Genomic DNA, 13,002 nt, shown 5'->3' with positions numbered 1-13,002 from the left:
GCGTTTTCTTGTGACCTTTAAGAGCAAACAAAGGGGGGCTCGGGGGGTGAAGCCCCCCGCATGAAAGAAAGATCAACGTAGTATTTAAGATCAGTTGGGTTAGCGTTTTCTTGTGAGCTTTAAGAGCAAACAAAGGGGGGCTCAGGGGGCGAAGCCCCCCGCATGAAAGAAAGATCAATGTAGTATTTTAGATCAGTTGGGTAAGCGTTTTCTTGTGATATATAAGAGCAAACAAAGGGGGGCTCGGGGGGCGAAGCCCCCGCATAAAAGAAAGATCAACGTTGTATTTAAAATAAGTTGGGTTAAGGTTTTCTTGTGACCTTTAAGAGCAAACAAAGGGGGGCTCTGGGGGCGAAGCCCCCCGCATAAAAGAAAGATTAACGTAGTATTTAAAATAAGTTGGGTTAGCGTTTTCTTGTGACCTTTAAGAGCAAACAAAGGGGGCTCGGGGGCGAAGCCCCCGCATAAAATAAAGATTAACGTAGTATTTAAAATAAGTTGGGTTAGCGTTTTCTTGTGACCTTTAAGAGCAAACAAAGGGGGGCTCGGAGGGCGAAGCCCCCCGCATAAAAGAAAGATTAACGTAGTATTTAAAATAAGTTGGGTAAGCGTTTTCTTGTGACCTTTCAGAGTAAACAAAGGGGGGCTCGGGGGGCAAAGCCCCCCGCATAAAAGAAAGATCAACGTTGTATTTAAAATAAGTTGGATTAGCGTTTTCTTGTGACTTTTAAGAGCAAACAAACGGGGGCTCAGGGGGCGAAGCCCCCCGCATGAAAGAAAGATCAACGTTGTATTTAAAATAAGTTGGGTTAGCGTTTTCTTGTGACCTTTAAGAGCAAACAAAGGGGGGCTCGGAGGGCGAAGCCCCCCGCATAAAAAAAGATTAACGTAGTATTTAAAATAAGTTGGGTTAGCGTTTTCTTGTGACCTTTAAGAGCAAACAAAGGGGGGCTCGGGGGGCGAAGCCCCCCGCATAAACGAAAGATTAACGTAGTATTTAAAATAAGTTGGGATAGCGTTTTCTTGTGACCTTTCAGAGCAAACAAAGGGGGGCTCGGGGGGCGAGGCCCCCCGCTTAAAAGAAAGATCAACGTTGTATTTAAAATAAGTTGGGTTAAGTTTTCTTGTGATCCTTAAGAGTAAAGAAAAGGGGGCCTCGAGGGGCGAAGCCCCCGCATGAAAGAAAGATCAACGAAGTATTTAGAATAAGTTGGGTTAGCGTTTTCTTGTGAACTTTAAGAGCAAACAAAGGGGGGCTCGGGGGGCGAAGCCCCCCGCATGAAAGAAAGATCAACGTAGTATTTAAGATCAGTTGGGTAAGCGTTTTCTTGTGACCTTTAAGAGCAAACAAAGGGGGGCTCGGGGGGCGAAGCCCCCCGCATAAAATAAAGATTAACGTAGTATTTAAAATAAGTTGGGTTAGCGTTTTCTTGTGACCTTTAAGAGCAAACAAAGGGGGGCTCGGAGGGCGAAGCCCCCCGCATAAAAGAAAGATTAACGTAGTATTTAAAATAAGTTGGGTAAGCGTTTTCTTGTGACCTTTCAGAGTAAACAAAGGGGGCTCGGGGGCGAAGCCCCCGCATAAAAGAAAGATCAACGTTGTATTTAAAATAAGTTGGGTTAGCGTTTTCTTGTGACTTTTAAGAGCAAACAAAGGGGGCTCGGGGGGCGAAGCCCCCCGCATGAAGGAAAGATCAACGTAGTATTTAGAATAAATTGGTTTAGCGTTTTCTTGTGACCTTTAAGAGCAAACAAAGTGGGGCTCGGGGGGCGAAGCCCCCCGCATGAAAGAAAGATTAACGTAGTATTTAAGATAAGTTGGGTTAGCGTTTTCTTGTGACCTTTAAGAGCAAACAAAGGGGGGCTCGGGGAGCGAAGCCCGCCGCATGAAAGAAAAATCAACGTAGTATTAAGAATAAGTTGGGTTAGCGTTTTCTTGTGACCTTTAAGAGCAAACAAAGGGGGGCTCGCCCCCCGCATGAAAGAAAGATCAACGTAGTATTTAAGATCAGTTGGGTTAGCGTTTTCTTGTGAGCTTTAAGAGCAAACAAAGGGGGGCTCGGGGGGCGAAGCCCCCGCATGAAAGAAAGATCAATGTAGTGTTTTAGATCAGTTGGGTTAGCGTTTTCTTGTGACCTATAAGAGCAAACAAAGGGGGGCTCGGGGGGCGAAGCCCCCGAATAAAGGAACATTAACGTAGTATTTAAAATAAGTTGGGTAAGCGTTTTCTTGTGACATATAAGAGCAAACAAAGGGGGGCTCGGGGGGCGAAGCCCCCCGCATAAAAGAAAGATCAACGTAGTATTTAGAATAAATTGGTTTAGCGTTTTCTTGTGACCTTTAAGAGCAAACAAAGGTGGGCTCGGGGGGCGAAGCCCCCCGCATGAAAGAAAGATCAACGTTGTATTTAAAATAAGTTGGGTAATGGTTTTCCTGTGACCCTTAAGAGCAAATAAAGGGGGTCAATCTTTTACGGATAACTTGGTATAAACATTTTTATGATAATACCGTAATAAGAAGGTAGCCGCTGGTGATTATTAAGTAGCAATTAGCAATAAGTACACGTTAAGCCACAAATGGCATGTAAAATCCGCCTACTTGAAATAAATTTATGTATAAATGTTAAAAGTATTTCATTATTAATAACTAAAAAGTATAAAATAAATTAATAGTTTAAAAAAACACTATAAAACACGCTTTTATAAATGCACGTAAAAGCCAAAAATAAATTATGGATCGTTCAAGTTGTCTCTATTTGTGAGCTGAAGTTTAAAAACTATGTGCTTTTAATTATAATATTTGATTGTAAAAGCGTGGGGCGCTGGAACAGGAAAGACTTTCTTGTAAACAAATACTAATCCGAACTTCCTTGCGAATGAAGTTGCATAAGAACATAACGTTTACATATGCCGCCTAAGGGTTACCAAAAAGAACCAAAGATATCTCGTCCACGAACAAGAACTTTGCATCCTGTCACTGTAGACACTTTCCCCTTTTGTACTTTGATTACCGGAAAAAAGCGGCGTTCTAAGTGTCGGTGACTGTCGACTCTCCTCGCTACTAGCGCATATTTTGTCTGAGTTCGACAAACTGGTACCTACTTTGAACACTGACTTTTAATTGATTTGACTGTTTAATGTAGAACCTACTAGTCATGCTGCAGCTCCAGTTAGCGTGTCAATCTGTGTAACCTCCTTCCCGTAGCATAGCATAATTTGATTTATCAGCAAGTTATACAAAAAGTCTTTCCTGTTCCAGCGCCCCACGCTTTTACAATCAAATATTATAATTAAAAGCACATAGTTTTTAAACTTCAGCTCACAAATAGAGACAACTTGAACGATCCATAATTTATTTTTGGCTTTTACGTGCATTTATAAAAGCGTGTTTTATAGTGTTTTTTTAAACTATTAATTTATTTTTTTTTACATGTTATTATACGTATACGTAGGTATGTATACAGGGTGTAACAAAAATGGTGGTGATCCGTTTAAGGGCGTATTGAGTATCGTATTCTGATCAGGAAAAAGTAGAAGAAAATTTTTTTTTCGCGAAAAAAATTTTTACCTTTGTATGGCGGTTATGCCGATTCTCGCGGCCCGGCCCATACAAAAATGAAAATTTTTTTCGCGAAAAAAAATTTTTCTTCTACTTTTTCCTGATAAGAATACGATACTGAGTACGCCCTTAAACGGATCACCACCATTTTTGTTACACTCTGTACATATAATATATTAAGTCATGAAACCATTTTCAGTAAAGTTCATCCCATACCGCGTCCCGTCCAATGAGCCCGTCGTAAAGACGAGCCGCATCCTAAGGACGATAATGCAAGTATGTACGTAAGTCTGTCTGTGCTGTGGTACATCGGGAACTCATCTTTGGTGACGGTGGCACAAGGTGGTGGAAAAAGATCAAGCTCCGGCAAATTTTTTTTTGTAATATACATACCTAACTATGTCAAAGTTGCGTCTAACTACATACAACTTTATAAAAACTTTACAGCTTTAAGGAATTGAGGAAATTAATAAATAAAAAAATCAATAATAAATACTATTTACTTCTTGCTCAGGTAATGTGTACCTTAGGCCCTCTTACATCAACCACTTAACTCAGGGTTAACCCTTGGGTTAACCCTCCATTTTCGTTGGTGCAAGTGGCCCTTAAAGGTTTAAAAGTAGGTACAATAATGTAGGTATATTTTCACATAAATTAACATTTATTTTGATTTCAACAATGTAACGACTAGATTAAACGAACAATAACATATTAATTGAATATAAAATAAATATATAAATAAAATAAATATTATAGGATTTGTGTTGTGAGTAGTCAAACAAACATATATATTTAATATATAAATACTTATATACATAGAAAACATCAATGACTCTGGAACAAATATCTGTGCTCATCACACGAATAAATGCCCTTACTGGGATGGGACTGGGATTCGAACCCGGGACCGCGGCTTAGCAGGCAGTGTCATTACCCACTACGCCAGACCGGTCGTCAAAATATGTAATTCTTTAATGAAGGATCCATTCTGAGCATCCGATATATGTATATAATCATTAAATTATACAAATACACATCATACTTGTATATTCAATAATTAGGTGTTCTCGGACACGGAAATTAATTACATTTTACACCATATAAATAAATAGGTGTACAAATTTTCTGGGAACATATTTGATTATATTAATTTAAAGTTAATTATAACTTAGGATTCTTAGAAACAATTTGATTGAACTTTTATTTACTCAAAGTAAATTACAGACTATTTTCAGTATATTAGCTACCACGAGTTTCGAATACTTGCTACCGGGAACCGCAAAATAAATGGAGATATTTTATAACCTAAAAATATGTAAAGTACACGGGGCATCAATGACAGCGGGCAGTTTTCTTATACAGAATAATTCTATACAGGATTTGATGGATCAAAAATCTTTGTACAAATGCGCAAATTAACTAATTACCTACCTCCAGTAAGTACCTAAAGTTAGACCAAGATAAGTTTGCAACGATTTTGATAGCTCTGCCCATCATTTCATCGAAGTTTGACGTTTAAAATATCAGTTGCACCGGTGAGGCTGTCAAAATTGTTGCAAACTTACCTTGGGTTGACTTTATACTATAGGTGCGTGATGCGTATTTAACACTAAGGTCTACTTGCACGTTCCAGGGTTAACCAACTGGGGTTAACACTATAAGGGCCACTTGCACCAACAAAAATGGTGGGTTAACCCACTCCATTGTAAATTTTAAATAGTGTTTAATTTAATGTACCTACATGTAATAAGTTTTAACCAGTGTGTAAAAGCCATACGATCAATAAATAAATAACGCACCATTTTATATGGAATTTGACAGACGACAGCCCACTTAACCCTGAGTTAAATGGTTGGTGCAAGTGGGCCTAAGTTAACTCCCGGTTTACCGTTTAAGGGTCACTTCCACCACCGAAAATGAACGGTTAACCCGAGGTTACCCCACCATTTTATATGGATTTTGACAGTTTGACAGCCCACTAACCTTGAGTTAAGCGGGTGGTGCCAGTGGCCCTAACAGGGGTTACTTGCTAACCCTCTAACGGGATAGCACCGCTCGTTAGGAAACCAGACGGTAATTCGATGTACCCCAATGTACTTCGTATCAACTTCATACTGGTAGGTTTCCTATGGCTCCCAGGCGGTCAAGCAATGGCATATAACGTCGATGCGTCCTTTTGCATTTGCAATTTGATATTTTAACATTATGATATTTCACCAGCCGAGAAGCAAGTACTGGAGAAGTCAGCATGCGGCCGCGTGTGGGTGACAGTGCACTCCCCAAGCATCAACCAAGGCGACCGGGTCATGCTGCAAGACGCCATCGAGCTCAACTGGGACTTTAACAAGTGTGACAAAATACCGAAAAGGGTGAGTATTATAGCCAAAATAGGTAAAAATAGCTAACGAGCGTTTGTCAGTGACAGTGGCGCAAAGGTGAAGTCTTCCGGGCTAAATCAAGGTGTCACGCGGCATCTAAGTGATCAACTGTCGCACTAAATTAGGCGCCGGATGCCACGACCCGGACCCAGACGGGTCAAAAGCGGGTCACTCAGAACTTAGAATCTTCTCACTTGTCTTGCAAATTCCTGAGTTAGCCCTGACGCGCCTTTAACTTCTTGGCTGACTAAAAAGGTACCACAAAATTTGGTCATCTAAGAAGCAAGTGCTGAGAGTCAATATGCGGCCGCGTGTGGGTGACGATGCACTCCCAAAGCATCAACCGAGGCGACCGGGTCATGCTGCAAGACGCCATCGAACTCAACATACCGAAAAGGATGAGTATTATAGCCAACATAGGTAAAAATAGCTAACGAGCGGTTGTCAGTGACAGTGGCGCAAAGGTGAAGTCTTCCGGGCTAGATCAAGGTGTCACGCGCCACTAAAGCACAGTATAATAAAGAGTACTATCGTACAGTATGGCCACTCCCGCTCCCCGCTGAAAGCGCCGCCCACCCCCTATCGGTTACCTCACAGTTACCGCCTGTCAAAAACGCGAACAGTCGACCTGTCATATTTCACTCATACAAGCATGGTACGCGTTCACCTACACGAGCTTAGACTGTGTGCTAGGAACGCGCCTCTTTCATATATTTGATCGCCAGTGTCCGAGGTGTGACTAAAGTGATCAACTGTCGCACTAACTGGGAACTGGAACTTTACCAAATGCGACAATGTGCCGAAAAGGGTGACTATTATATCCTAATAGTTATTATATCTTGGCTAATGCCATCATCATAGTAAGTAGGTAGGTATAGTTTGTTGTTAGTGAACAGTGTAAGTCATCCGGGTCAGCGGTTCTGGCTCTTCGTTTTCTATGGAAAGCATTACGTGACATTACGCAGCATTACGTAGCATTACGCTCTAGCCAAGTCCTGGTCGGGTCTAACCTGAGTCATCCTCATCTTTGAGCCACTGTCATTGAAAATATAATTTATACGTAGGTACTTACTAAGCCATAATATTGACGAAGGTTTTATATCTGACCAAAAAGTGTAGAAATTAAAAAGTGGCCACATCGTAGTGTCGTCCCGTTTTCTCACACATATTGATTTGAAAGGAATGACACTACAATGTTGCCACTTATAATTTCTACTTTTTTGGTCGGACTTCAACTTTGTTCAAGAAAATAGGAATTACAGATAGTAAAATGAAGATGAATACAAGCAAGGTTAGGTACCTACATCTTGCATCGCCTACGCCTAAAGAGTAAAGACTCGATAAACTGCCGGCGCCTAAGATGGCTCATCGTTATTTTTTTACGTAGCACTATTAAAAGCTCATCCACACATTCTTAGGCGTCAGTATCTACCTTATAAAAAAATATGTTTACTTTCTTACTGTAAAATGAGAGCAGAATGATTGCTCACTTTATAATACTCTTATTCTCGTGCTCGATGAAACTTGACGCTAAGGACAGCCATAAATCCAAATAAACGCGGGTCTCTTCAGCCTCTACAGATTATTCATTCTAATTAGATAATAAAGGAAAACGATGTGGGGCGGAGTGAAAACAATAATAACATGTAGGTGTATATGTTTCTTCAAAGAATTCTTCGAAATTATATTTACAAAGTAAGAAAAACAATATTCATATTTATAGAATTCGACGGCCGAATTTACCCTGCGGGATTTGAGAGAACATCAAACGATTAGACCTTCTGTGAAGGAAATCGCGAAACAACTACACGCAGTTCCGCGTTCAAACATTTCAAATTTCCCTTACATAAGTCGTCAATCGGAGACAAATGAGATGACGTTCGCTGAAGATCGAGTTTTATTTACCACATGTAGGTCACACGTCTACAATTGTACTAACTACAACAGTCCAACGCCTTAGCCGGCCTAGTGGAAGTGGCAAACGTTGACGCTACATGGCGATCGAAACGCACTCTGTCTCTGTCGCTCCACTACTGAAGAGCAATAGGGAGGGCTAGTCACGAAGTGTAAGCGATTGAGAAGTTGGCTACCACTCGTTACGAAACGTAATAACTGTGGAAGTGCCCAATCACCAATCACACGATTTATCCACACGTAGTCATACATCGCATGTTAGAAACAAATCAGTAACGCTTTTTGCTGATCCAGTAATAACATGAAGTGATTTTGGTATTTGCATAATTACACGAGAGTTCTAGATGGTTCTGTCTGAATGAGAGTGATTATACGATCCATCGGTTATGCAGTTTTAATGAGCGGAAATGTTACGTTATAATTACCATCCCCCTAACTTTCTTCGATAGGCTACTTTGTGGGTAGTTACAAACATTAAGTGATGTAACCGGGATATGTTATTTATTTAGTATTGACTTCACATAATCCACAACGCGGGAGGTCTCAGTAATTGTCTACAAACAGTTTTGATGATCAGGATCTAGCCTCATGGGAAAAGTTGATATGGTTGCCTAAAATACATATACATTATATTCGACCGTTTTTCGTAGGGCACAAAACTGACAATGTGTAGGTACTCAACAGACTAATCAATCTAATCTTTGAATAATATATATTTCTAAAACCTGAATACACGTGGATTGTAAGCTTGATAAATGTTACCTTTATAGTACATATAATACGAGTTTAGTCTAGCTTCATCTGTAAGCGGAATGAATATTATCCCCAAATGTAGATAGGTACAGTCAGTTACATTAACTCACGCCACGGTAAGCTCAAGAACGCTTGTGTTGTGAGTACTCAGACAACGATATATATAATATACAAATACTTATATACATAGAAAACATCCATGACTCAGGAACAAATATCTGTGCTCATCACACAAATAAATGCCCTTACCAAACAAATCCATGTCACAGTCAACTCCTATCAATCAATCAATCAATAAATCGTTTATTGCAAACCATGGTACATAGTTCATGGTACAAAAGAGGTCGCATGGCACCCCGGTAGGGTACGGCAACGATCGCCACAGGAGGAAAGAATGTGCTGAATCCCTCAACCTGTCCCCAAACGGGCATAAAAGCCCGCCTGCATAAATGATTGTTTGTATAGTGGTTAGAGTAGTGTTGACTGTACATCCAATACCACTAGATGTTCGGCAATAACAAAATTGGCAAGAAACCCACTTATCCATTTGTTTTCGAGTGGGTACATAAAGGATAATATTACCATAATCATAAGAAGAATGCGTGTAAGGGAAGAGCTGAAAACGCAAAATAAATATAATTTATGTTACATATCAAATATAATTATGTAGGTTGGTAACTATAAAAGCATGTTTACACAAACATCTGTGACCCACTGAAGGTGGGTAAATATATCATATTTTTGTTGACAGCTTTAGGAAGGAGAAATGTCGACATTGTCTACCCTTTTTCTATACGTCATTTATCCCTTTTAGTTTAGGTATTACCAAATTAGGAAACCTCAGCCTCAATGATTTTTCTGGGTTACTTTTATACAAGTCTTGACAGTTAATTTATGTTTTTAAGTCTACCTACTATGTTGTACGCGTTAAGAGTAACCACTTCCAGGAAAAAATATTGTATTTATATAAGTTAAATACAATTTATATTGGCTATAAAATATTATTGCCAAATTATTTGCCCAATTAGGCACAGGCAAACATGGCATGTATGTGATGTATGTAACAGTTTCAGCTTACATAATGTTTATTCTAGAAGTATACCAAACAACTAAATGTATGTATTCGTGCGCCCTACATCGGTTAGTGTGTGCACGCAAAACAGATCGCAATGTTGATTACTATAAACAATGCATATTTCCTAAAATGTAATAAGTAATTTCGCACTTATACAATCAAATATTTGTAAAATGTTATAAGTTTATTTAGGTGTCCGTGCCTTCGCTTGAACCACTAATGAGATTAACACCTTCATAACTCGGCCCTAATCGAGTGAATTCCTCGACTAGTAGCGCCATCTGGCGCGCCAGTCAAGTACTAGTGTCGCCCGGTTACCAGCGCTCGGCTGCTTTTTCCTCAGTACGCTTTTGTAACTCGGCCGAGCAACACGTTTACAAAAGCAAGTCTTAAAAAGTTCGAGAAATTAAAACATCGAAAAGATTATGATTACTTCTAACTTCGTGATATTCCGCTCGGTGCCTTTGGCCCAGCGACGAGACGCAGTGACCTCCTGTAGGCACCGTCATAAGTACGCGGATACATATGCCTCACTCACGTGAGACTGACATGGCGTCGTCCCGTGAGATGACAGACGTCGTCCCGTGAGACGACAGACGTCGTCCTGTGAGACGAGAGACGTCGTCCCATGAGACGACAGACGTCGTCCTGTGAGACGACAGACGTCGTCCCGTGAGACGAAAGATGTCGTCCCGTAAGACGATAGACGTTGTCCTGTGAGACGACAGACGTCGTCCTGTGAGACGACAGATGTCGTCCCGTGGGACGACAGGCGTCGTCCCGTGAGACGACATGACGTCGTCCAGTGAGATGACATGACGTAGTCCCGTGAGACGACAAGCGTCGTCCCGTTAGACGACATGGCGTCGTGCCGTGACACGACAGGCGTCGTCCAATGAGACGACATTGCATTGTCCCGCGAGACGACAGGGTTGTTCCTGTGTGGTGGCATAGAGACGATGAAGAAAATTGACAGCGATGGGACGCAGTGTAATCCTATGCACCGTCATAAAGAATATAAGGGACAAATGCCACGCTCACGTAAGACGAGACAGAGCGACGTCCCGTGAGACGACATAGGTTCGTCCCTTGAAAAGTCATAGCTTCGCCTCGTGAGGTGACAGGACACAAGAGATTTCTTGAAACGACAGATGAGGTCCCATTAGATAACCTGGCCTATGAAAAGATAGGGCCCACGATCCGATAGGATAGGGCATCGCCTCGTGATATGACAAAGGAGATCATTCATTGTGCAGACATGATTCGTCATTAGAGACAACATGAGTAAAGTTGTGCTGTGCGAAAAAGTACACTGTCATATAAATTGACAAGCGTCGCCCCGTAAAAGATTAAACTTTGCAGCGACTTGGAATTTGGATTTCGTTGCCCTATGCGATGATTTACGACATCCTGTGAGAACCCATTGGGTTATTACATGCTATGCACTAATTCACCTTTCGTGTCATGAGACGAGCGTTATGATCACGAGGCAAAATGTTGTATTTGTACTCGAATCTCAATGAGATTATGTCGCTTTAACATCTACTTTGCGGTAATTAGCACAACTCTTAACTAAACATACTTTGTATAAGGTATTTTTAAACATATGTACTTCGTAGAAGGTCTTACAAATCAGAACCACAGCGTACGTGTTAACCTGAGACATACACAATTACACAGTTTAGTCATTGTCTTATTAGACAAAAATCATCACGTGATGGGTTCCCATAAGTGGGGTCGTTTTAGACAGGTAAAGTGAACGACATCGGCGTTGTCTCAATTGCCTAATTAGCTAATACATAATCAGCGTGGTCACCTGACCAACAGATGAATGATTGTGAGGAATGTCCAAACTTTTCTCACTCGTGAATATCTGAACGGCCACTGTAAAGCAACGCCGTTATTGCCAACCTAATTTGTCATGACAACTTTTAGAATGCTCGTCATGATAGAGGTTTATTAGCAGGTTTGACGTTGTGAAAATCCACTTCCACATCTAAAAACGTGTGGGTGGAGCTTCGGTAGCAATTAACTAGCACTTTGTTGCCAGATACTAAGCGAATTAAGAAATATACATAATAGTGATGCTAAACAGAATGAAAAACCACTTTATATTACAAAGCCCTTCTTGCCCAATCAGTAAGGGAGAGGGGGCGGCGAAGATACCAATGGGAAAAAGAAAATCCATTAATTTATGCCACTGTTTTATGCTATTCCTAGAGTGCAGATTCTTTTAAATGAATGATTAGAGCTCTAGTCTCATCAACTCACGGGCGTCAATAATTGACGCATGGTCTTGGGTCTTGATACGGACTTTAGAAATGCAGAAGAACCACTCAGGTACTTAGCAAATGTTGACTATTAGCTACAAAATAACTTACCGCAAAGGAAAATTCTTGTACTAGGCTCATTACTCTGTGAAACCTGGATATTCGTCTGTATTTCAGCAAACTTATAGCTGTCCGGCTGAAACATCCAGTCGGACTAATGGCGGATAATGTTCCAGTATATGTTGTTCAGTTCAGTATACCGAACTGACAAAAGTATTACTTCTGTAACAATCGACCCAGTAGAGACTTCTGAACCAATTTATTTAGAAATAAAAAGCTACAGCTCGGAAAGTTTCCTAAGTACGATATATACATATATGTACTACAAATTGACCTCAAACTGCCGTTAATCGACCAACGGTTAGAATTATCAATCATGCATTATTACTAACGTTAGCTAGACCAAGGTTACAGACAATCCTTGAAGAGGTTAATTACAAAGACAACAAACTCGTACCGGAAATCTGACTCCCAAATATAAACGATATTTTGTGGATAGTTTGGCAAAATGACTTAAAGGATATGTTATTTAGTACAATAGCATTTTAGTATGCCTTGTTGCATTGTTACTCAGGACGGACTCTCGTCGTAAAAGGATTTGTCGGTTGCCCAGTTCGATGGCGTAATGTTACGAATCCTATGTTTCTATAAATAACTAACGAATTAGATTAAAGAGACGACCGAACAATATTCTCAAACTATTTACAGCAAAGAACTATGGCTTACATCTCTTGACCGAAGTAAATGAAGTTGGTCCTAAACTTAAACAACTACACAAAACAAAGCAAGAAACCGTGTAGGTAAATTGTATTCAAAGTGTTTATTTGTTGTATGAGTATGATATATCGAAAACACTTTAAGCTCATTAAAACCAATAGGGCAATACATTTTCCGAGAGAAGCCGATTTTCACAATTTGCTAAGGCACTCTTATGGATAAAATGTTGAAAGGTAGTCACTGAATGTGGAGGCCTGTTTCTGAAATAATAAATTAA

General features: G+C 40.4%; 1 protein-coding gene across 3 annotated transcripts in view; it reads left to right on the top strand.

Moving 5' to 3' along the window:
- LOC125229404 (PI-PLC X domain-containing protein 3) overlaps positions 1-13,002 on the top strand; it is a 59,363-nt gene that overhangs the window by 20,565 nt on the left and 25,796 nt on the right. For 2 of the 3 annotated variants that reach the window (XM_048134233.1, XM_048134232.1), the window contains exons 2-3: positions 3,758-3,838; positions 5,779-5,927. In XM_048134233.1, the coding sequence (XP_047990190.1) occupies positions 3,758-3,838; positions 5,779-5,927 (230 nt within the window). The remainder of the gene's footprint in view (positions 1-3,757; positions 3,839-5,778; positions 5,928-13,002) is intronic. The other variant, XM_048134234.1, reaches the window with a different exon arrangement.

This window comes from Leguminivora glycinivorella, chromosome 9 (assembly GCF_023078275.1).
Source record: "Leguminivora glycinivorella isolate SPB_JAAS2020 chromosome 9, LegGlyc_1.1, whole genome shotgun sequence".
NCBI lineage: Eukaryota > Metazoa > Arthropoda > Insecta > Lepidoptera > Tortricidae > Leguminivora > Leguminivora glycinivorella.
The sequence above is the reverse complement of the archived record's forward strand: the minus strand, read 5'-3'. Positions and strand labels throughout refer to the sequence as shown.